At 37.3% G+C, this 24,144-nt stretch overlaps 1 protein-coding gene across 6 annotated transcripts in view; it reads right to left on the minus strand.

Annotated features, from left to right (window-relative positions):
- Nucleotides 1-450: 450 nt before the first annotated feature.
- The window catches only part of ssh2a (slingshot protein phosphatase 2a), a 154,616-nt gene continuing 130,922 nt past the window's right edge, over nucleotides 451-24,144 (minus strand). For all 6 annotated transcript variants that reach the window (XM_048612554.1, XM_048612553.1, XM_048612556.1 and 3 more), the window contains 5 exons: nucleotides 22,819-22,865; nucleotides 20,682-20,828; nucleotides 18,916-19,116; nucleotides 8,551-9,421; nucleotides 451-6,058 (listed from right to left, as the gene is read on the minus strand). In XM_048612554.1, the coding sequence (XP_048468511.1) occupies nucleotides 3,977-6,058; nucleotides 8,551-9,421; nucleotides 18,916-19,116; nucleotides 20,682-20,828; nucleotides 22,819-22,865 (3,348 nt within the window). In that variant the 3' untranslated portion in view covers nucleotides 451-3,976. The remainder of the gene's footprint in view (nucleotides 6,059-8,550; nucleotides 9,422-18,915; nucleotides 19,117-20,681; nucleotides 20,829-22,818; nucleotides 22,866-24,144) is intronic.

Genomic DNA, 24,144 nt, shown 5'->3' on the forward strand with positions numbered 1-24,144 from the left:
GATATCACTCTGCATTGCAAATCATCTGTCCAGCCAATTGAGCAAACTGACCGCCAGTGGCAGTGGTTACAGAACAGACATCAGATTTCTTTTTAACTGACCAGGAAGCCACTATGGGGAGTATGATAGAGTTCCAGTTTGGAGGTGATGAAAATGTGCATGAGGTACATACAGAGCCATACTACTTGCAATTTATTATGGTGAAAAGGTGTACTTTTTTGTGATGGATAGAATATGGGGTTTAGATTTTAACACAATCAGGATGCAGTTTGAGTGAGCCAAACAGAACAGTTTCTGCCTTGCAAATAAAACTGAATGAAGTTTTAAACATGGATTGATCTTTACCGCCAGTAACATTCTTAATTTTGTATTTCAAATTTGACTGAGCCATGCAATACCAGCACTTTATCTTTATTGTTGCATTAACATTCTGAATAAGCAATAAACAAATTCATCCTCAAAATAAAAATTTATTAATTTTGTAACAAGAACATTGTACTTCATACAACAGTGCATTACTTCACATTAAGCAACTTAGCACACTTGCAATAAAAAATTAAATCAGACAGTGGAACATCCCATAATGAAAAATAGCATAGAGTGACAGTCCAACATGAAGTGCTGGACTGATTAAGCTTAATGAAGTGAAAATTACAGTCTGCATAAGAGTCTGTGGAACAAAATAAATCTTCATTCTAAACATTTTGTTCAGATTTATTTGAAGTCATGGTCATGACTTGTGCCGAAACAAATACTTCTTACTACAACAGACATGAAAGATGGTGCCATAAGGCTTAAGAAAATGTACCAAATTTTTAAAAGCTAGGTATTGTGGTACTCATACTACTGTATTACAAAAACAAAGACTTAAAAGTGAAGTTGTATCCACACAGCACATGCAGTCACATAATTTACAATTTTGTTGAACAAACAAATGGCATAAAAATCAGTTTCACTAGAATGAACCAAATGTGAAAGCTGAATGCCAAGGCAACAGACGGCACGTAAACAGCACGTAGGGTACAGCTATAAGTTAAGAAAATGTACAGCTCCAATATTCACAATGTAAACAATATAATAATCACATTTAAAAAACATATAAAAATGCCCTTTAAAAGTTGTTGAACTGCAGTGGTTTAAAAAACAAATTCCAACAGCAGGCTCCAGACTCATGACACCTGTATTCAAACTCTGAGCATCAATGTGCTGTCTGGTCCTCCTAGCAGCTAATTTCACATCATGTTCTAGGCAAAATTCACTTGGTTATCAGTCTAATCTCTTACTTTAATTTACAATGGAAGCCATAATTAGACAAAAATATGGATATACAGCAGTACTAGGAGCTTGTTGGGATTACAGTTTGTACAAAAAGAAACAGTAAAAATTCGAACACCCTGTCATTTAGCTATTTTTTGAAAGCAGTGATAATTTAGGGTTAACACAGATAAGAATCTTTATCAAGGACCTTGGAACCAAAATGACTCAACAACAGCCCATCAATCTAAGCAATTGTGCAAATTTATCCCAACTGGCTATATGTGCTACAAGTTGATAATGACTTGAACTAGGTTCAGTACACAAATGAAATGCAACTGCAAAACAGAGTGATGGAAAAAAAAAACGGCATAATCAATCTGTTCTACTTGAACAGTCACCTGATCATAAAAGTATGTAAGTGATGATGGTTTACCCACTCCCCCCAAATGGGAAGAACAGACAGCAGTGTACTCAGGGAAAAGAAACACGAACAAAGAGAAAATATTTTTTAATCTAAGAAAAGCATGTTATGCAGATTTCCAAAAGCACAAATGTGGCTCTCTTGGGTACACAGAGCAAATAATGCTAGTTATAGCTGGAACCCAAAATTTTATTTTGCTCTTTTACTATGATTTCATAGATCATAGAATCCCTACACGGAAACAGCCCATTCGGCCCGAGAAATTCAAACCGACCCTCAGAGCATCCCACCCAGACCCATTCCTCCAATAACCCACCCAATCTACACATCCCTGAACACTGTGGGCATTCCAGCACAGCCAATCCACCTAGCCTGCACGTCTTTGGACTGTGGGAGGAAACCATGGCACCTGGAGGAAACCCACGCAGACATGGGGGGAACGTGCAAACTCCACATAGACAGTCGCCTTAGGGTAGAATCGAACCTGGGTTCCTGGCATTGTGAGGCATCAGTGCTAACCACTGAGCCACTGTGCTGCCCTAACATTAATCTTAATTAATTCCAAATATCTTGTTTTAGACGATTTAGGTTTTCCAAAAGCAAAATTCTCAAATGGATAGATTGGTTGAATCAATGACGGTTCTGCAATGATGTTTCTGCTCAGTATTTTGTACTAATTATATAGCATCTATCCATTAAAAATGATAATATATCCAGGATATCCCAGTTAAACTGTAGAACACACTAATAATGGGTATGATAAGATGCAACTAGCAGTTCTGGAGAAGCTGGTTGCTTAAAATTAGATAAATGCTTTAATGTACAGAATATGAACATTGCTTACAGCTTTCATTACACCAAGTATTACTGTGCAATCTATAGGTGGTACAGAACATCAACAGGACTAGGGGAAAATGCAGGAAAATAGTGACAAAATTTAATGTACATGGGAGAAAGTCATTATCACAGGAATACTACTGATATCCTCAAGATATTTCCACAAGCTTCCAGTATAAATTCTTGCCTAGGTATCACAGTTCTAATCAGATGGAGCAGTATTGAATTATTCCTAGCAGAACGGATGTGTACTGATCCAAGGAAAATGCTGACATTCTTACAGCTGTAATGCAACTGAAGTTGTAAATGACATATTGCAATTAAGAGAATTCCAGTTTCAAAGAACTGTTGGCCTTATCAAATGTACTCCCAGGCAGGGGAAAATATTGACTATTATACATGTGGCAGGAATGAAGATAGTAAATTTAGATTCACACCTTCAACAAAATAGAAACAGCCATACCAGCGATTCATAAAACTAAAAATTGTTTTCTTTCTTTAAAGAAGTCACATTCAAAAGTGACTCTCTATTAAGGTTAAGGATGAGCTTAAGTCCTTCCAATGGGACCAACCAACGGCACTTTAGGAGTAGAATATACAGGAATAATAAAGAAAAAGGCAGAGAACAGTTATTATAAGGATTCCCCTGTAAGCGGATATGGAAGGTCTTATCAAAAGCCCACTGTAGTGTTCAAGTAATAATTCACATATAATCCTGAATCTAGACCACTTTAAATGGAACACACAAACTAACACAAACAACATGTAAACCCATTTCAGTGATGGAAAATTAGAGAAATCAAGGAGGTCAAAAATATTGCAGCTAACAGTCTCTATATAGCCCTGCAAAGACTGTTGATCTGAATTTTACTTAAAATTAGCTTAAAAATGATTAAGGAACAGTGCGCATCGGAATTCTTTTGCTCACTGTTTCACTATAACACAAAATATACTCCAAAGGTTTAACAGCCATTTCGCAAGACTACACAATAGGGGGAAGAAATTCATAATGTCAATATTTTCTCTCAGCAGGAAGATTAGATTGAGGACATAATGTATGATAGGAAAGCATGTCAATTAATAAGCAAAAGGTGACAATGACATTTGTAAAAATAGTACAGAACTTATCACAATGAGCTGTTTGTCCCTGATTTCAATTTAGAGGTATGTTAAACAACAGACTGATAAATTTAACTGTAAGCTTGCTCCATATTAGCTGGTGTGCTCTTTTAAATAAGATTTTGTGGTTGAAGGGTTTAGTTTCACACAATGTTAAGTCAAATACAACTTTGAGAATAAAGAAAGCAAGAACGAACGAATTAAAGAAGCCCAATGTCAGCATGCAATCAATCATTAAAAAAATCCCTACATTTAACAATATATAGAAAACAAATTGTAAAGTGCTTGTTCCATTGAAAAACACTTGCCTCTCATAAGGAAGCATAGCTTTTGGGCTTAGGGTCACATGGTGTTATACAAAGGATTGGTTGTGCGTTTTCTCTCATTAGCTGCTTTTAATCGCTTTAATGCATGATTTCTATGATGGTGCTGCCGAGGTGCTACAGACATCAGTGGGGTGGGACAGGGTGCATCGGTATCATAAGGGAAGGAAGGTTTTATCTGTGGAAGGTTCTCTTCTGTACTTGCCAGTGGACACTCTTGGGACTCAACTGCTTTGGCATATTGTATTAAGGGCATCTCCACAGGCTCACTTTGTGCAATACTTTCTGATGCGTTAAGTTGTTCTGCGAAACACACGGTGGGTTGAGGATCTTGGAGAAGAGAAATGGAAACACATTTCTTTTTACTGGGCTCATCTTTCACAGCACATTCAGTTCTATATTCACTTGTACTCTGCACTGCCCACGGTGTAGTCTGGATGGAGTCAAGAAATGCTTGGTAAGTTTTAGAAGTATCCAACGCCTTTCTAAATAAATCATCCCTCGAAAGCTCCAGGTAACCCAGCTTAGCAATGGATGCTGAACGTTTAATCTGTGATGGAGTTGTGAGACCTGCTTGCCTTATTTTAGCTTCAATTTCCTTTGATTGTTGCTTACTCATCCCCAGTGTACAACTTAGACATCCTGTACTGTCATTGCTCGGGCCATGGCTAAGGTTATGGGTACATTTTTCAAATCTTGACATCTCTTGCACATCCCTGATACTTTCATCAAATCTGCTGAAACTCAACTTTAAATCTTCATGACTCAGTACAGTAATGCACCCATCACGTCTTTGCAAAGATGTAATTTTTGTGTCAGCTTCCCGAAACCCCAAATATTCATTATCAAGGGTCTCTGCATCAGTGTCTGTACTGGACTCTGTGATGCCCTCCAGGTGAAGTACAGGTGTTTGATTCTCCAAGCCGTTTAATGGCAAATGTGCTGCACCACTAACAACTAAAGCAATTTCATACTCGGAGAAGCTGTCAACTGCATCATCTGGAGGACTACCAGATTCGAAGGTCACTCCTTCAATTTCTTTGTTGTCAGTTTCAGTTGAACTTACGGTGTCCAAAAATGGTAATAGTAGTGAGTGGCATGGAAATTCGGTAGTTTTCACTTCCATAGATTTTAGATCATCTGCAGATTGTACTATGGCCATATTTTCCTTTTCCGGAGATTCAACTTCAACGATTTCCTCTTCTCCTGTCGAGCAAATAGTATCATTGTTTTCTTGAGATGGTGGTTTAAATACATGGGTGTACTCAATTATTTCAACTTTCTTTGGAAGTTGGGTATATGAATCCAGGTCCTGGGAGGTTTCAAAAGAGTGGGTTATCCCAAGTTCCAGAGTGCTCAAAGAGCCAGGTTCAGCTTGTTCCAATTCTAGTCTTGGTTCTAATGGATGCTCTATCACATGTGACTGCAAGTCCGAGACCGATTCTTGATTCTGAGATACACTAATCTCGAGTAATAAATGTGGGTCATCATCAATCCTTTCTTTTCTTTTATCATTCAACAAAGGTAACTCAGAAATGATAGCCTCACTCTTGTTTGTCACCACAAAGTCACTAGCTGTGGCTCCATCAATTCTGGAATTTTTACGGATTGGTAATGTTGCCAATGATTGATGTTCTTGCCCCTGTTTTAATCGTTCTTCAAATTCTTGTGTTGCACGTTTGACTGAGCCAGGACACCATTTTGGCACCTGTTTTGGATCTATGCTTCCATCCTGCGTAGACTCTTTAATGGCTGTCTCCTGGCAGTCCTCATAGCTCTTGGCTGTTAAATGCACTTGTTGACATACATCGTCTTTAGCTTCAGACAAATCAGTGGCATTTTTACAGTCGTTTTCGCAAAATTTTTTTGAAATGTTGTTGTTTTCAGAAAGCCAATGAAAATCTGCTGGTAGCTCATGAACTGTGTTCCTCTTTGGTGTTTGGACCTGGTTAGTGGTGACACTTTCCATCTTGCTTTGGCACACACCTGAACTCTGGCTGGACTCTATTCCCGTCACAATTTCTTTCACAGAAATGACACTTAAGGACTGAGACCTAGTTAAGGAAGACTTCTTGTTGAACAATTTTGGTACTAGATTTTCCTGTGGAAAACAAAAACAAAATGAGCACAACATATATAATTTATACAATCGCTGCAGACGTGAGCAAATTCCCAGAGAAAGTAAACACTTGATTATAAAAGGGAAAGATGAATTTTCAAGACCTTTACACTTTGTCACAAGATGCACATTAAATTACATGATTATAGATGAAAGACAAAAATGCTTAAGTAAAAAAATTTAAATTGAAACTCTCAAATGATCTTTCTCACTGTACTACTACGAACACTATAAACCTTATGTTAAATGGGAAGAGAGCAAAGCTAGACTTCCCCCAAACACACTTCCGATTTACATGGTAGAAAACTGATTAGTACAAAGCACAGAAGAATGAGTTTCATTAATAGGAACTGGGATGTACCATACATTAATGTCTAGTCATTTAGTAATACAGAACTTGAGCACCGGTTTAAAAAAAGACACGTTTTTATAATTTTTTGTTTTGCACTCATCAGAATAGTTGGAAGATTACCAAATTTCAAAGGGAACAACAATTTATATGCCATGAGAAGGCAGCACTGATTGATTGGTCAAGGCATTGTCATGAAAAATGCACCAGGGATGGTGGCTCAGCAGCTTCTTCTCACACACTTCCCTTTGAAATTGGACATTCTTACACTTCTGCACTGATGAGTGCAAGATAAAAAGCTTTGAGAGCATTTCTCTTTTTTTCAACATTACATCAATTCCAGTCTCCCAGCTTGCCTCTATTTCCTACAATTTGCCTACCGACGTAGCAGGTCCACATAGGAAACCACATCCCTAGCCCTGCACTGATCCCTGGAACATGTGGGCAACAAAGACATCTATGTCAGACTCCTGCTCGTTGACTAGAGCTCCACCTTCAACACCATTATCCCCTCCAGACGGATCTCAAAACTCCGTAACCTTGGTTTTGGCTCTGCCCTTTGCAACTGGATCCTCAGCTTTCTGACTCATAGGCAAATCAGTAAAGTTAGGTAACTGCAACTCCTCCACAATAACACTCAACATTGGAGCTCCCCCCCTCAACCCAAAGCATGTGTCCTCAGCCACCTCCCATACTCCCTTTATACCTATAACCGTGTTGCCAAATTCCAAACGAACACCATCGACAAGCTCGCTGACGATACCAGCGTAGTGGGACGAATATCTAACAACCAGTGGAAATAAAGAAGGGAGATAGAGGGCTTGATGACATGGTGCAGTGAAAACAAATCTGTCTCAACGTCAGCAAAACTAAAGAACTGATCATTGACTTCAGAAAGAAAGGAGAGAACACACCCCCCCATCTACATCAGCAGAACTGAAGTTGAGGGTGAAGAGCATCAAGTTCCTTGGAGTGACGATAACTGACAACCTGTCCTGAACTTCCCATGTAGATGTGACAGTCAAGAAAACACAAAAACTCCTTTTTCCTCAGGCGGCTCAGGAAATTTGGCATGTCCATAAGGTCCCTCACCAACTTCTACAAATGTACCACTGAAAGCATACTGTACAACTGCATAATGGCCTGGTATAGCAACTGCTCTGCCTAGAACTGTAAGAAAGTACACAAGGTGGTGTGCACAGCCTAGTCCATCACAGAAGCTAACCTTCCATCCATGGACTTCATTTACATGGCTCATTGCCGTGGAAAGGCTGCCAATATCAAAGACCCTTCGCAACCCAGTCATGATCTCCTACAACCTCTTCTGTCACGCATAAGATACAGAAGCCTGAACACACGCACGAACATGTTCAAGGATGACTTTCTGGCCGTTATCAGACTGACGAATGGACTCTCTAGCCTCAAATAATGTTTGATCTTGCTAATGTTGATCTCGCCTAGTGCACGCCATGTGCAATGTAACCTGTATGCCTCTAAGTCTTTTTTGATCTGTACACCTTTGCTTACTATGATCTGCCTGTACTGCTGGTAAACAAAGCTTTTCACTATTTCAGTACACGTGACAATAAATAAATAAATCAATCAAATCAATTTTGATAGCCATATTTGTGTGCCCAAGGCACGATACGCGAGCGCTAATGCATGGAGCAGTTTTCTACAGTTAGAATCAACAAAGCAATGCTAACCATGCAAATGTCTGCAGCTGGAATAAAGTTTTAGAAAAATTCACTTTATTCACTGTTTCCAATGTTTCCATTATCAACTCTTATAAAATTATTGTCAACTGTATCAGTGTTATATATTTTCATATCCCAAATTCTTGCACTCTTATGATTTACAACAATCAGTGCTAATTCGGCCAAATTTTCTTCTGGACTTTTAACCAGTAGAAAATGGAGTATACATAGCTTAAATTAATTTCGTACATGTGGCAGAAAGATATTGAACAGAAATGATAGTGCTTATAATGACCAACTTAGTTCATTGAAATTAAATATGTTAGATTTTCTTACTAATTAAAATATTTCAACTTGATGCTAAGGGTTATGGGAATTTTTGTTCAGTTCATCTGTAGTTTAATTTACAAAAAAGTTAATATTTTTACCTTATTAGATTTTGCGTCATCATCTACACATTTATCTTTTATGTGAGCCGAGTTATCCAATGAAGTGTGTCCCTGACCATTTGTAATCTGTTCTTTCTCGAGGGTTTCCTGTGCAGCCACTTTTGTGGCACAATACTTCCCACCACCAAACTCCTCTGTTTTTAAGTGCGCTTGGGCTCTTGCCCCATTCTCCTGCGAAAGCTCAATGAATTTTTCTCTGGCACTGAAGAAGTCAATTCGATCAGTACTTAAACTGCAAATTCCAGCATCTATGTTTGACGGCGAGACAGAGGAAATCAGTTCCTGCGAGGCTTTATGATCCTCTGGCAGAGGTGCAGTTTCAAGTAACGGTACCAAAATGTCATTCGGGTTTAAATTAACACCTTTCTCTGATTCACCTGCTTCCAAATCAGTCAACATCATGAAGTGGTTAGGTGAAGAAGAAAGTCCATTCTGTGACAAGACCTCTGCAGATTTGTCAGAGTGGAAGTCTTGGAGAGGGAGAATATCTGAGCTGTAATCTGCTGGTAACCTCGTGGTGGTACTATCAGTGACCTCCAGTCCTGGCACTGCTGCAGAAGAGATGTCGGTGTTCAAGTCATTGGGGTTACCTTTTAAAGATATTTCATAATCTGTATCAACTCCAAAATTTAACTCGTTTTTTCCTTCATGGACTCCAGGTAAACTTGTTTCTAGGACATTTGAGAACTGGGACTGACATGGATGCTCAGTAAGTAGATCAGTTGGCATTTCTGTAGTGGAAGTACTGTCCCTTCTGTTTAAGTCAACAGCAGATTTATTAATACGCTCACGGTGATCTGAAAGGTCGCTATCTGAATGCGATCGCCATAGCTTATTGTGCCGTTGCTTGCTGCATTAAGAAACAAAATCAAGAGAAACAGAATAAATAAAAGTATTTCTCCCATAGCAAAAATGATCCAGGCATCACACAATATGTGGTGATAAATCACAGTGAAACAACTCAAACATTCCACAGAAGTATTTTTCAGATGCAATCACTTATGCAGACATCAAATACAGCTGTCATTTCTTTGCCAGACACATCCCAACCAATAGCCTCTTGGAAATGTCTCAAAATGTTAACCTACAATAATTACTTGGAAGTGTTTAGTCTCTTGTTACTCATACAGTCTCCATTTCATGCAAAATTCCCTAAATAGAAAAAAGTGACCTATCAATCTATTTTGAGCATACAACTGTCTCAATATTGAGGAAGAGGATCACTTTCTCATTCATCACTTGAAGCACATCACTATCAATAAGTTCAGCACCTCACTAGAACTGCATTGCAGTGAGCATCAGTCTAAAATACACAATCAAATCTTATAAAAAGATCTGTATTTACAATCTTCCAATTCAATGCAAGGTAAAGATTCAGGCTGAGTTGATAATGGAGTAAAAGGAAAATACTTCAGGAATCTAAAGCATAAGTAAACCCCATCCATCAGAAAACTTTTTCCTTGTGTATGTGTACAATGATCACATTATCTGCGGCAGCCAGACAGGCTGACTTCATACTAGGGTTAGAACCAATACAACTATTTCCCTCCACTGCTTCTCACCATCTGTTTTCTACTTAGACGGTGACCACTGGGACAGCTCCTAGCAATTGACAAGGATAGGAGGAGTGTACAGGCAAAATAGTAAATTCAATTTGGTTCAAAGTGAGAAAACAAAAACAAGCAACTAAATGAAGAGATCTATTTGAAAAATAATTGAACAAAAAATAAAGGACTCTTCAAACCTACTTTTGAAAAATTATAGTATTTTCACAAAATTCTACAGGACGAAGACAAGGCTAATATATTGTTTTACAAGTTTCAGTGGAAAACTGAAAGGATCCAAAGCATTTCTAATGCACTACTAAGCATTGACTTCTTTACAGAATACCTCTTGATGCAAAGAAAATAAAGAACCAGATCATCCATACAAGTCCCGCATCTGCAGATGGAAAGATGTAAATATGTTATATTAAACCCAAAACAACGGATTTTGGGCACTTTTTTTTTGTCAAGAATATATAATTGGTTACTGTAGTCACATAAAATGACATGACTATCTTCAATGTTACGTCCAAGATGAGAGGAATGCAATGATGCTCTAGTGCCAACATTCAATGGGTCGCAGCATAAAATTAAAATATTATACCCAAGTCTCTTTATGGCCAATGGATTGTTTTCTCTACATTGGACATTGAATTAAACATCCAATAGGCAGGTTATTTTTCCATAAACATAATACTATCGATCTATTATAAAACATAACCCAATCATAAGGTGCAGAATTAATTAACAAAATTTATAACATGAAAATACAAATGTTTACACCTCTGTCCCCCATCTACTCCAAAACAAAACACACAACACATATTTCAGGAAGAGAAAAATAGATCCCTTGTAGAAATTCACTCTGAAAAGATAATGCCATTCTGGCCGGTAGCAGTTATTCTTGAAGGAAGGCAACAAAAGGGATAAGGTGTGGAATGTTCTGATGTTTGTCGATCAGTACTCTTGTCCACATGCAAGTCACTAATCACGGTCATCTTGGGAATCTTGATTGACACAGCATGGTTACGAAATACAATAAAACTCAGTTGTTAAAAAAAGGGTTTTCCCTTAACTGAGTACAAGCAACCAAAACCTGCAATTACCTGGAACTGTGTGGTTTGCAAAAATGCCTAACTTTTTAAAGAAGTTCCAATTTTTTTTTTTCATTGAACTTTGCACTTCCAAAACATGCCTGGCATTTCTATGATCCTTCAAGCTCAAGTCCATAACATTTATGAAATATGAACCATGTTCATAACCATTTATTAAAAACTCAGCTACCAGTATTAACAAAATCTATCGGGAACTAAAAAAAAGCAACTGCCCCTACTGCTGACCCAGAAACAGAAAGTATTGAAAAAAAAACCTCATTTTGTGGAGCAGGCAGCTTCCACCACGTTTACACTGGCAGGTTTTCTCATGTTCCAGTAATCACTAAACTCACTTCAGATGCCCAATTTAAATACGTCAATGAATTGCCCCATCTCTTCAATGCAACAACAGTAATGCCCTACTTTCCACTATTGTAAAAAAAGGCATGAAGTGTTGGGGATGCTTTTCCTATACTTGACTCTAATCACGGTGCCCCCACAATTCCACAACCTCTGCTTTCTCATCTGCGGCCATTAACAAAGGCGAACATATTCAGAGGGGAACCGCAATTATTTTAAGCAGACAACAGTTCAAACATCCAAGTACAAAATCCATGACACTGCCACTTAAGAATTATGAAGTTCTGCAGAAACAGGAAAGTTTAAACAGGAACAAATTGAAGCATGGGTATTTGATAAACATCAGTCCAATACCACACCTCTTATATTACATGTCATCCCAAATATAGGAGTGTATGTTGTATTTTCATCAATTTGACAACAATAACAATAAAGATCATCACTTAAGTATTGTAAAGAACACTTGCTTTGATTACAAGTGACCAGAATGACATTTTGTTGGTCTCCAGTTTTTGAGTATGGCAGAATGGAAATTTCTCTTTAGAACATTTCTGACTTAACAGTAGATGCCATATTGAAATTCTAGTTAATACTAGTAAATAACCCTCTGCAGAGAACTAAAAGCTTAACAATAATGTGGATATTGAAAAATGAAGCTTGAAACACAAAATATATTGCTCAAAATACGAAGTCCTTTAGCCTGTTTGATATTTTCTCAATTGTACTACTACACTGTTATGGCCACTGTTCTAAATAAGTCACATCAATAACCCAAATGACAAACTAAGTACTACAGCCCTGCTCAGTGAAGTTGTTTGTATCAGTATCATGTTACCTGTCACACAATAATGTCTATTTTTAGGTATGAAGTGATATTTGTGCAGTGGGTCAAGTTGATTCAAATACTTAGTAGGGGAACAAAGTTCAGTGGGTTGTAACCTAATACATTAAACACAAGTTTTCCCTGAAATGGTGCAAAGTAATTAAAATTCTTTTGGAATGAGACATAGCTTGTGATGATTATGCACAAACAAAAACATCTCAATAATAAAGTAAAACAAACTTTTGGATTACTCTTTTGTTAGAAAACCCAAATCAAAATTTAAATAAGAAACTAAATCAGCAAAAGTCTCAGTAAACGTAGCTAATTATTCTGATCCATGTATAAAAACATTTAAGGCAATTTCTTCGTCCCTCTAAACTTACATTCAGCTTAATCCCTGAAGCAGAATCTAAATTCAAGCACAGACGTCTCTATGCTTCGCCACTGCACAGTCTTCAGCCATCACAAATAATTTCCAAAAACTCTTTACTTGAACTGCCTCGCCCACTTTTCAAAATGCCTTAAAATTTGACATTTGAATTACATTTTCAACCATGTCCATTCCTACCACTTTCTTAGTGTCCATTATTCTCCCTCTTACAGGTTGAGACAGCAGCATTTTGAGATGTTCAACAAAGACAAAGAAATGTGTGTTCTTTACATTTGATTTAACTTTCCAATATCCATTGAACCCATATGATTGCGGAATATACTTGCAAAAGACCAAGAACTAAGTCATGTACAATTAGAAATTTCCACAGGATAACTAAACCCTCAAAATGTGTCTTTATTCCAGCACGATCATTCATTCTTTTCCCTATCTTTTCCCAGTGAGAATAAATGAAATTTTCCTAGACCAATTCTATTATAACTACCACTTCGGGATCAAAGTTTAGCAACTATAAACGCTACTTCCCAGGAGGGGGGAAAAAAAAGTCTATTTTCACTTATTTCTTATTGAATGATTTATCCTGTTATGACATGGGTGGCTTAAAAACCGGATGACAGAAGTAATGATATTGATGGATTAAGTCAGAATACTATAAGTAACTGCAGTTTAGGTTGTATTTACATTAACGTGCGCAATAATTTAAAATCTGTAAGAAAGTGGAGAATTTCTGTGGTCAATGGAAGACAAAATACCTCGATCTTCCTGCTTTAGGTTTCTTTTACACATTAGCATCACCACTGGCCCTGCTCAAACCCTCTAGAACATGTCATCCCAAATATAGGAGTGTATGTTGTATTTTCATCAATCTGACAACAATAACAATAAACATCATCACTTAAGCATTGTCCACATCATACTTGCGCTCGCTGTTCACCAGGAATGAATAGAAGAAAATATACTTCATGACCAAATCTGTACATGGCACTTCATATAAAGGTTCTCGTTAACATGTTATAGTTGCAAGTATTACCTAATTGGAATTACAGCCTACAAACCGTAAGATCATAAAGAGGTCATGTGACCCATTTCAGCCAGCTCAACCATTCAACAAGATCATAGTTGATCTCACTTTAGTCTTAACACTACTTTCCTGCCTGCATCCCATAACCCTTGATTCTCTTCTAAATCACAATCCTGTCCAACGTAACCTTGGACGCATTCAACGGCAAAGCATTCACTACATTTGGAGGAGAATTCCAAAGAAGAAATTCCTCCTCATGTCAGTCTTAAATGGGAGATCCCTTTTTATTTTAAACTGTGCCTCCTAACTCCAAATTCTTCACTACAGGATATCTTCTCATCAACCCCCACTGAATCTTTCAATACAATCACTTCTCATTATTCTAAAATCAAATGAGTATAATTCCAATCTGCTCAATCATTCGTTGTAAGATAACACCTTTATCCCAGTGAACCTTCTCTGAACTGCTTTCAAGGCAAACAATTCCTAAGTAAGGAAATGAAAACTGTTCACAGACCTCCAGCTGTGGTCTTGCCTATTTCCTGAATGTGTAGCAAGATTTCCCTACTGTTATACTGCAACCCCTTGTAATAAAAGACAACATTCCAATTTCCCTCAATTATGTGCTGTACCTACATACTAACTCAGATTTATGTAAAACACACCCAGATCCTTTTGCAATGCAACATTTAACAATCTCTCCAATTAATTAATATTTTGCTTTGCTATTCTTCATACCAAAGTAGACAATCTCAGTTTCCCGCATTATACTCCAATAGCCAAATTTCTGCTCATGAATTTAACACATCTTAATCCCTTTGCAGACTCCTGACAACTTGCTTTCTCAGCTATCTTTGAAATGTCAGTAAAATCAGTAATACAGTCAATTTCTTCATCCAAGTTATTAATGTAGATGATAAAAATTTGAAATCCAAACACAGATTCCTGTGGCACTCCATTTGTTGGTTTGCCAATTCAAAACTGTCCCATTAACCCCAACTCTTTTCTGTTAGCCAATCCTCTACTCATGGTTACGTATTTTTTAGAATACCCGCTACACATAGTTTTGTTTTAATATTGGTAGGATACATTTTAACATTGTTTTCTCTAGCCCAATACTTGACCAAATTGGTGCCAATTTGGTGGCCTCTTCCTCTCAGACTTTAGGCAGCACCCAGCTAATCAACCTGTGGTCTCTTCTTGTGCTGCAGTAAGGCCAGAGGACTGCACTGGGGTGTATCTCCACACTAGGCCCCAGATTTTCTACTGGAGTCGTGTCCACATCCTGCTTTGTCTGAGTTGCCGCTTCTTCAGGACCTGTGTGGTCATGATAAAGCCACACCTCCCAGCCAGAGGACACTGACACCCCTCCCCAGCAAACTAGCAGGAGGCCAGCAATAACCAAGTCTGGTAGTCCTCACTTCCTGCCTACTCCCTCCATCGAGGTCAGTGCTATCATTACTGTCCAACTGTTGCTCCACAGCCCAGACACAACCCTGCAGCAGCCTGCACTGTTCAACCAGGCAATCTACCACAAGAACTCCACAGCCCTGGTTGACACTTTAGAAGCACATAAAGAGAAGAAAAAGTCAGTGTCCAGGTATGATTAATACTCTAATGCCCAGAAGAAGGAAGACCAAGGCCCCTTAGCCAATCAAGGTGAGCAGCCCGATTGAGAAGATCCTGGATGCAAGTGCAGCCAGCCAGAATGGACACTGCAGACTCCCCCTAAAAAAAAATCACCAAGTAGTGACCACGGTGTGGCAAGGAAAAAGTGATTGCCTCAGCAGGTGGCCCAGAATCCAGCGAGCAAAGGCCAACCTCATTGCAGACCATGGGCAGCAACACGCCAGGCTCTAGTCTCAGAAGGTACACTGCAGGTGGTGCTGCAAATAGAATATTACAACTTTCGTTTATTTTAAAGTTTATTCTAGCCATCATTGCATTTACCAATGTAGGAATTTAGCCATTTAAAAGGTGTTGTATTCCAACTTAAAAAAGGTACAAGTATATTTATTCCCCTCTACCAGCAAAGGCCTTATAGAAACTAATTACAGCTGAATCCTGAGTATATAACATACATCCTATAGTGTGCAACATGTTTCTGCTATTAAGATTGCTTCTGATACAACTTCATATTATAATTGTATTTTTTGTTAGCATGAATATCTACTACCTTATGTCATTTAACAAGGACACAGAATGCTGCTATGATCCACAAAGGACAACTGATGTTATACATTACAACAGGACATTAGAGTTGATCTTTACAGTTTTAAGAGAACTAGAATTATCTTTGGCTGTTAACACAGAAATTGATCTTCAGAATACGAAGAAGGAGCGTATTTATATGGTTTCTCTATTCATAAGACGTCTATAAACAATGCTTTCTCAAATCTGCATTTACTCAAAAAGCAGCAATTCTCAAAATCTTCTATTTCTACAATTAAACAAAATTAAAGTATGAAACCACAACAATCTGATGTTAAAATTTACAGTCTATATTCCACTGATAATTAGACAATGCCGATCTTAAGGTCCATAAGTTCATGACTTCTACCGTAGAAAGAAACCAGTCTTTCATAAGATACAAAAAAAAAAGACATGCTCTTTTGTTTTTAATCTCAATTCTTAAATCTGATTGCTTGCAATTATGACTATTAGCTTTCCCAATTTAAGTAAAATAACCATTCGGTCACCTTGCTCCTTTTGTTAGGCCAAACTTTCTTTTGATAACAGATAGGAATGTTCTGACATTTCGTGGACTGGTGAAAATGGCACATAGAAAGTAGAATCATTTTCGAAAGTTATAAATTACAGTTTTTATTCATCAATAAAAAGAGCACTTAAAGTTCCAAGCATCAAATTTACTAATCTACTTCTGTTTATTAAATATACAGTAAGTTCCTGTTCTATTCATATAAAAATTTGAGACATTAGAATGCAAAGTAGAATTAGAGACATAGGACTGTAAATTTGTCTTATTGAACATGTTATTCCTTAAAGCTTTCATGGGATTAAATCAAGGAAAATTTGGACTATTTATAATTTATTAGTTAACATCCACATTCACTATATAGAAGGATCAAGTATTGACAGCATGATACTAATTCAAATATGTACAGATATAGTTTTAACAACTATTTTTGGACATACTAATGCAACATAAGCTTGAACTGATTGTCTTGGAAGCAAGACAAATTCGTTTGCAGTGTGGCATTTACCCAAATACATATTACAACAAAAACCTTTTAGAACTCCTTTAGAATTTGGTCTGGGACTACAATCGCCCACCACTGTCCACTGTAAAGGTCAGTAGCATATACAAATGTGCATAATACAGCAAAGCCAATTCAAAAGGTATGGATCACTATTTTCAAGCCAAATAAACGCTACAAGGTCCACAACTTCAATAGTAATGGATCTCAATTTCATCCATTATAAAACCTGAGAGCTGCTGGAAAAGCACTTTTGTTTGTCTTTAGAAACAGGAGGACAGTTCAAAAATGGTGCATTAGTTTTATCAATGGGCTTACAGAGCACATAGATACAAGTACATTATAGGAAAGAGGATGATTTGGGGCAGGAGTGGCAAGACATGAAATGTGCAGGCACAAAATCACACTTAATCACATCGGTTTTGTGTGGTATGCTGAACCCAAGCGACTGCATTGCTTCTATTCTACCCAAGTTAGTAACAGGCTGGAACACTGATGGCAATGTTTCTGTTTTACTTTTACTCTCTAAGCACAACCCAAGCTTCTAAGAACACAACCTGGTAGACTGAGTGCACTTCTGGGTGATCTTCGTTCGAGCCAACATTGTGTCATTTTCATACTGTCATCTTTACATTAGGCCTTAACACTCCAAAGGCCTGCCTGCTTCCTACTCAATGACATTAAGTTCCATACTAAATTCCTATTTTAAACAAAGTCTCAACAATGGATTATTCAAGTGGATTAATTAAAACAGGGTGCTTTACACAGAATTTTCAAGCACTGTAGGTGAAATAATTATATCAGTCAATCAGCTCATACAGTGAGTTGCTAGATATGATGGATGTGAGAAAAATATGAAGTGGATAGTTATAGAGTGTTTGATTCAAATAATGCAGAAACCAATTCAGTATGTGGAGGGGGGTTGTGTGGGGCAGCAGCAAGAAAGAAGACAGCATAAGATTCTGGAAGATTTCAGACATCCCAAATAAATGGTGTGACAGCTATTCTTTTCCCCTCAGTCAATTTACAGGTGTATACTGTTACAGCAAACTGAGTGGAGATAGATTGAAGAAAATAGTGCAGTCAGCAAACAAAACTAAACTATACCAAATTCAAGCATTCTCCACGTCATTGGTTAGAACTGTTCCTTTCAGAAGGCCTCATACCAACTTCATGTTATACTTTACACAGAGATTTTCCATTTAAAATATAAATATTCAATTATACCATAATCAGGCAGTAACAAAATGCTTGGATGTTTTAATCATACAGATTTTGCTTAATAGACCACTAATCACATAATCGAACCATCTTTTTACAACATAGAACTTTCCACAAAAAAAAAACAAAAACACAAGAACACATTGAGTACTGCAGGGCACAAATGAGAATGGAGGCTGGAGTTCAAGGAACTTGCCTGTTTGTGGTTTGCTCTGATGGAATTTAATCACCGTAATCTTGTGTTTCTATTTTCAGATATTTCACCCAAACAAAAATCAACTCTCAGAATGAGAGACCCTGATTCAAATCACAATTTGGTTTGACATTTCCACTCACAGGGAGTTGGTAATCTCACACCTGGTTTGTCTGGTTCAGGACCATGCAGACACAAGGTGCCCAGCTGACTAGGAGAGAGGGAAAATTGGCGGTGGCTCTACCTTGGGTTGCACTGCAGCACCTGGCTCTAGAGCATCATCAGTGGAAGCCGTGGAGATGTACATGGCAGCCCTGCCTGCCGTTCTATCAGACCCCATCCAGTGTGTGTGTGTGCCAGGAGGTAAATAGAGGAAAGAAAATGTGAATCAAGAAAGTAAAGACAGACAAGACAGCACATATCTGATACTGTAAATTAAGGTGGACTGAAAAAGGAACCATCCAAGATGATACACCCACCTAGCAAGCAAGATACCCTGGTACTCTTCCAGTTGTCTCATGAAGCTCACATTAGGTTTTGTAACTGTCCGCTTCTCCTTCACATAACTGTAAGCTTTTTCCAAATTCCAGCCATATTCCTTCATTGCATACGCAATGACTGTGGACGCGGACCTGCTGATGCCCATTTTACAGTGAACAAGACATTTGGATCCATTTTTTCTGATGGAAAAAGAAACAGGTGTTTAAAATCAAAATTTTTTAAAGTAAAAAGGTGGTAACTTGAATGATAATTCTAAGGAATATGGAAATTATATTTAGCATTCAAACTCAGTTTCCAATTTCACAAGGGCACCTTAGCAAGAATTTTACACATGAATTGATACAACTCCTACATTTTATGCGAAGACATATGTCGGAATCACTTGGAACCCATCATTTGGGAACCAGTAGAATTGCAGTTAGTAGCTAGATGGCTCCGTTTGACACTACACTTCCAGTAACAATTTTGTAGTTTGACACATATCACAAGTACTGATGGCTGTTAAGTTCTTGATTCTACATCAACTTGTACCAGTTCTTCTATCCAAGCTATAAAGGGCAACGTTTACCTACTCGTCATAGCAACTGAGCAGCCAATTTTATTAGGCTTACTGAAACTGCATGTTCATCAAGATGCCAATAGCAAAGACGCAAAACCATAAATGAATAGATAAGATGTCTTGAAATGCTTCAACACTGGAATCTGAATCCACATTCGTTTTCTAAATACAAACAGTTTTGTCTATTTTGTCTACAACTGTATTCAAAGTTATCAAGACTAGTATTAGTTCACATTTATTAATCAATTATTTTGTTACTAAAGAATGAACAATTATTCAGAATCAAATCCCAGGAACAATCATCAAAACATGGAACTTGATACATTATATCCCAATATTATATGAAATGGCAGATCATGTCACTTGAACTGCTGTCATTCCCAAGTTAAAATCAGTACAAAACCTCAACTGTTGGCACAATGCTTCAAAGCACAACTTTGTACCAAAGGATTTTGAATCTGCAAAAATGTACCTTACAAGTTTGGTGGCACAACAGTATCCAGGTAGGGGTGATATTCTAATCTCGAGAACCGAAAATTAAACAAAAACAGCAACACGTTTTTGAAGTCTCAGCATATCCTGGAACTGCTACTTCAAAAATGCTACCTTCTGTAGTATATGTTCAATATTTTAAAAGGGAAGCTCCCTTTCAATTTAACAGAAGTGTTTTTGATTCAGCTGGTTTAAAAAGGACCATTATTGTTGATAACCGCTGAACATCTCAAAGACCTTTTCAGTCCATTTTAAACAAAATGTCTTGAAACCCAAGCTGATTTTCTAATTTCTAAAGAAGTGACCCGACCCAAAATGTCAGCTTTCCTGTTCCTCTGATGCTGCCTGGCCTGCTGTGTTCCTCCAGCTCCACACTGTCATTTCAAACCCCAGTATCAGCAATTCTTACTATCTCTGAATTTCTAATATGTATTTTGATATTGTGTAATAGGAAGCATACAAGATAAATAAGTTACAGCTAAATTTAGGTAACTACGTGGGGAGTAAACAATTAGAATGAGAAAAAATTGTGCACAAACCAACCATGCAGTATGCTGAAGTCTGACTTGGAGAGGTGCGGTGATCTGTTTCTACCAGCCAATGCATATATCTGCATGACGTTTTAAAATTTAAAGCTAAACAATATTGATAAGAACTGCCTAATATCTTTAGAGATTCCATCTAATGACGTACTTTGCCTTTGAGATAAATTTGTACGTATCGTTCCAATATGCAAGCAGATCTGTAGCCTCCTCATCATATACCCTGATATTATGGTACTCGAACATTCCTGGGAAGAAGTTATCAATTTCACGGGTGATGTTCAAGATGTATCGAATCCTAAATAGAAATGCAAAGAAATTACAATGTGAAAACTAGTCAGTGCCATACAGCAAATGTTTAAATTAAATGCAACCTCTACTATCAGGCACAGAGGATAAAAATAAATTTTTCTAAACTTTGAGGCTGTAAATGTGAATACATTTTGCATGTTTGAATTGGAAGACAATTTTCTTTTAGATGTTTAGATATTTTCCAATTAACTAGTTCAGCCATGTTATTACAACTCTGCAACAAGTGGGACTTGAATCCAGGCCTCCAGGCCCATGATGCAACAGTGGCCAGGACACAGATCAAATCCATGACTTTGGCATTACTAACACCACATTTTAAAGCAGCCATGACTATTACCAAAACAAACATGGTTGGCCTACAGGGGGAGATGTAGGCATTGAGATAAAATACAGAGGATGAACTAATGTGAACATTATTAAATACACTTAAAAGTGTATTTGTAAATTAAAAATTGATGTGAAAAACTTCCATAAACTTCATAGACAATAAATGTATGCTCAGTTACTTTTAACACGAAAATAAATGAGGTAATTTGGTAATTAACTGACCAATGGTGACCAAATGCAGTTAAAATTGAAACTTAAGAAACATGTCAAAATGAAAAATTCAATGAAATTCTGGTTCCACCAAGAATAGCGCCATAAAATGAAGTATCAAGTGGACACCGAGTTTTTCCCACGTGGTGGTGGTGGGTGGGCAGGAAGAAGAAGACGAAGAAGACGACGAAGAAGACGAAGACGAAGACGAAATGAACAAGCTACGATGCTCATATACTCATTCTGATACGCAACCCAAAGAGAAAGGGTTTCTGGTCTTGCCCCTCAACTGGGGAATGAAGCTAATCATACTCCTTCTAATTTTTAAGCAATAAAACAATTTCAACATTATATTACAATTTGCACATGAAAAATTAGAATTTTTCAAGTAAGTATAACATCTAGTTTTATAGAAGTTACCAATAAGCTTCCCAATTGCTAAAACATGAATCATTGGAGAAAAAGGTTGATTGACAGGTTATCACTAGTCATTAAATAGAAAATAAATGTCAAAAAAGGTTTAAAATATCCTGTTTGGAGCTCCTTAAATCAACATGTTGCCTTGAGCAAAAATAAATTGAGGAAGAATTTGCAGGGTTTCAGGGAGATGGTGGTAAACTGGCATTATTTGTTCCTTTGGAAAGCCAGCATAGACAGGATGGGCTAAATGCCGCCCTCCTATGCTGCAATCATTTTGTAATTCTGTGCAAAGATCTGATCACGCTTTTTGGGATTAACCCTAATGCAGTCAGATCATTAAAACAGTGGTCTGCCAAAGACTTGCAAACCTAAATCCCTTGGACTTAAAGGCTCCAAGAGAAGCAACAGGGTGAGACAGTAATAATCTTAATGTAGATAAGGGAATCACAGTTGGTAAAGGTGCATGATTTTGCAGATCTGTAGCTAAGAGGAAAAATACCGTAGATGCTAGGAATCTGAAACAGTGTTGCTAACGTTAAGGTAATTTCAGTCTAGCATACTCATCAGGAGTAGTGAGGTCACGCGAGGTGGCAAAATTGAGGGAGAAGAAAGAAATGTAAGTACCTCAAACTTTATCTCTCCTCAGCGTACATATTACAAGATCTTTCCATTGGATTTGTCAAATATTTCTAAGTACACTCTGAAATGCTCAAGGTTACTAAGAATCAAATTACACGTTTTTCATATGCAAACATTATCCAAAAATAATAATGGGGAAAATACTTTTGTACAAGGTCAAGAATTTGTTCATATGTCACATCAACATTTGACATTTTGATTTGTCCTTAAAAACTTTAAATATATTTCAAAATGATCATATTCAAAAGAAAATTACAACAGCAACGAATATGCAGTGCTTCAGCAAACTATGTTTTCTGTTCTTTATGCAATGCTTATCAACAATTAGGTCTGATGGTTTGGCCAAATTTCTAAGCATGTTTCATTAGAGAGAGTCTTACCCTCGGCTCTGCAAATCTTCCAAATTGGATGCATTCCATTCTGAGCCCTGCAAACAGAGATAAGAGCTAGTGTTGAGATCTGATAGAATAATCCAGACAAAGTCTATGCATTCAGCACAGAAACAAAGGAGTTCAGGCATAGACACAGGTTAGTTTCTCCCTCCACATCCTCACAGGTGAAGTAATGCACATTACAAGAATATTAGAGCAAAAAGGAAGTTAAGCTACGAGCAAACTTGCACCTAAGCGTATCAGATTCTTGAATGGTTCAATTGGCATATCAACTTTTTTGGTATTAGCAGCATTGCTATTAATTTCACAGCATTTCTAGTTTCTTCCAATCAAAAATCCCAAACAATGAAATTAATGACCATGTTTAATATCACAGGGGAGAATTAGCACGAAGATGATAATATACAGGAATAATATAACAGTAATAATTATTAATGTGGAACTTTTCATTTTCTTCAGCTTCTCAGATAAAATGCAAAGTATGCACGATTTGTTTCCACACAATTTAGTTCTTAATGGGAAGGCACAAATTAACGGTGTCGAATGCAGAGGTGTTCACTATTCTTTCATTCACTATTCCATTCGAAATAATACTTGTACAGGTGATTTCATTCACCATGAAGGAAGTGAATGGGACAAAGGAAGTGTGGAAAGGGAAGGAAATACTATAATAAGAACACAGGACAGGCAAGCAGAAAAGGGCGCACACTGCTTCCAGGTTATTTTCTGAGTGAACTGACAATTACATGCCGAAGTAAGGTCGCACATCATGGATGTACCGATTCTTTGATGTAATGTTTATGTCTTCAGAGTAAAACAAATTTTCTTTGACATTTAGGCCAGCTGACTATTGCCTGTCGTTATAAAGCTGGCTGCATTTCAACATAAGCAAGCAGCAGCTGGTTTCATATTGTGAAACTTTTAGTACAGGAAACATAGTCAGCTTGACTTCGGAAAGAAAATACTCCCAAAGAAGATAAATCACAGCAGAGATAAGTTAAGGCATGAAGAAAATATATTTATATGGAACTTTATAACTTAGAACATTCACAACAAATGCAGACAAACAAAGTTGTTAGTCAGCTGATACATTGGAAAAAAAACACATATATTCATGTAGTACCTTATCAGATATCTCAAAGAACTTCATAGCTAATGTAATACTTTTATCGCTACTGCTAATAGCGCATCTTGGGATTTTTCCGAAATTATTCTAACATTGACACCATAAAGTGACAGAAGAACAACTTGCATTTAATAAAGTGAAACATTCCAAGGCACTTTACAGTAGTGTTAAACAAATTGAACATGAAG

Source organism: Rhincodon typus, chromosome 26, assembly GCF_021869965.1.
Source record: "Rhincodon typus isolate 14 chromosome 26, sRhiTyp1.1, whole genome shotgun sequence".
Classification (NCBI taxonomy): Eukaryota; Metazoa; Chordata; class Chondrichthyes; order Orectolobiformes; family Rhincodontidae; genus Rhincodon; species Rhincodon typus.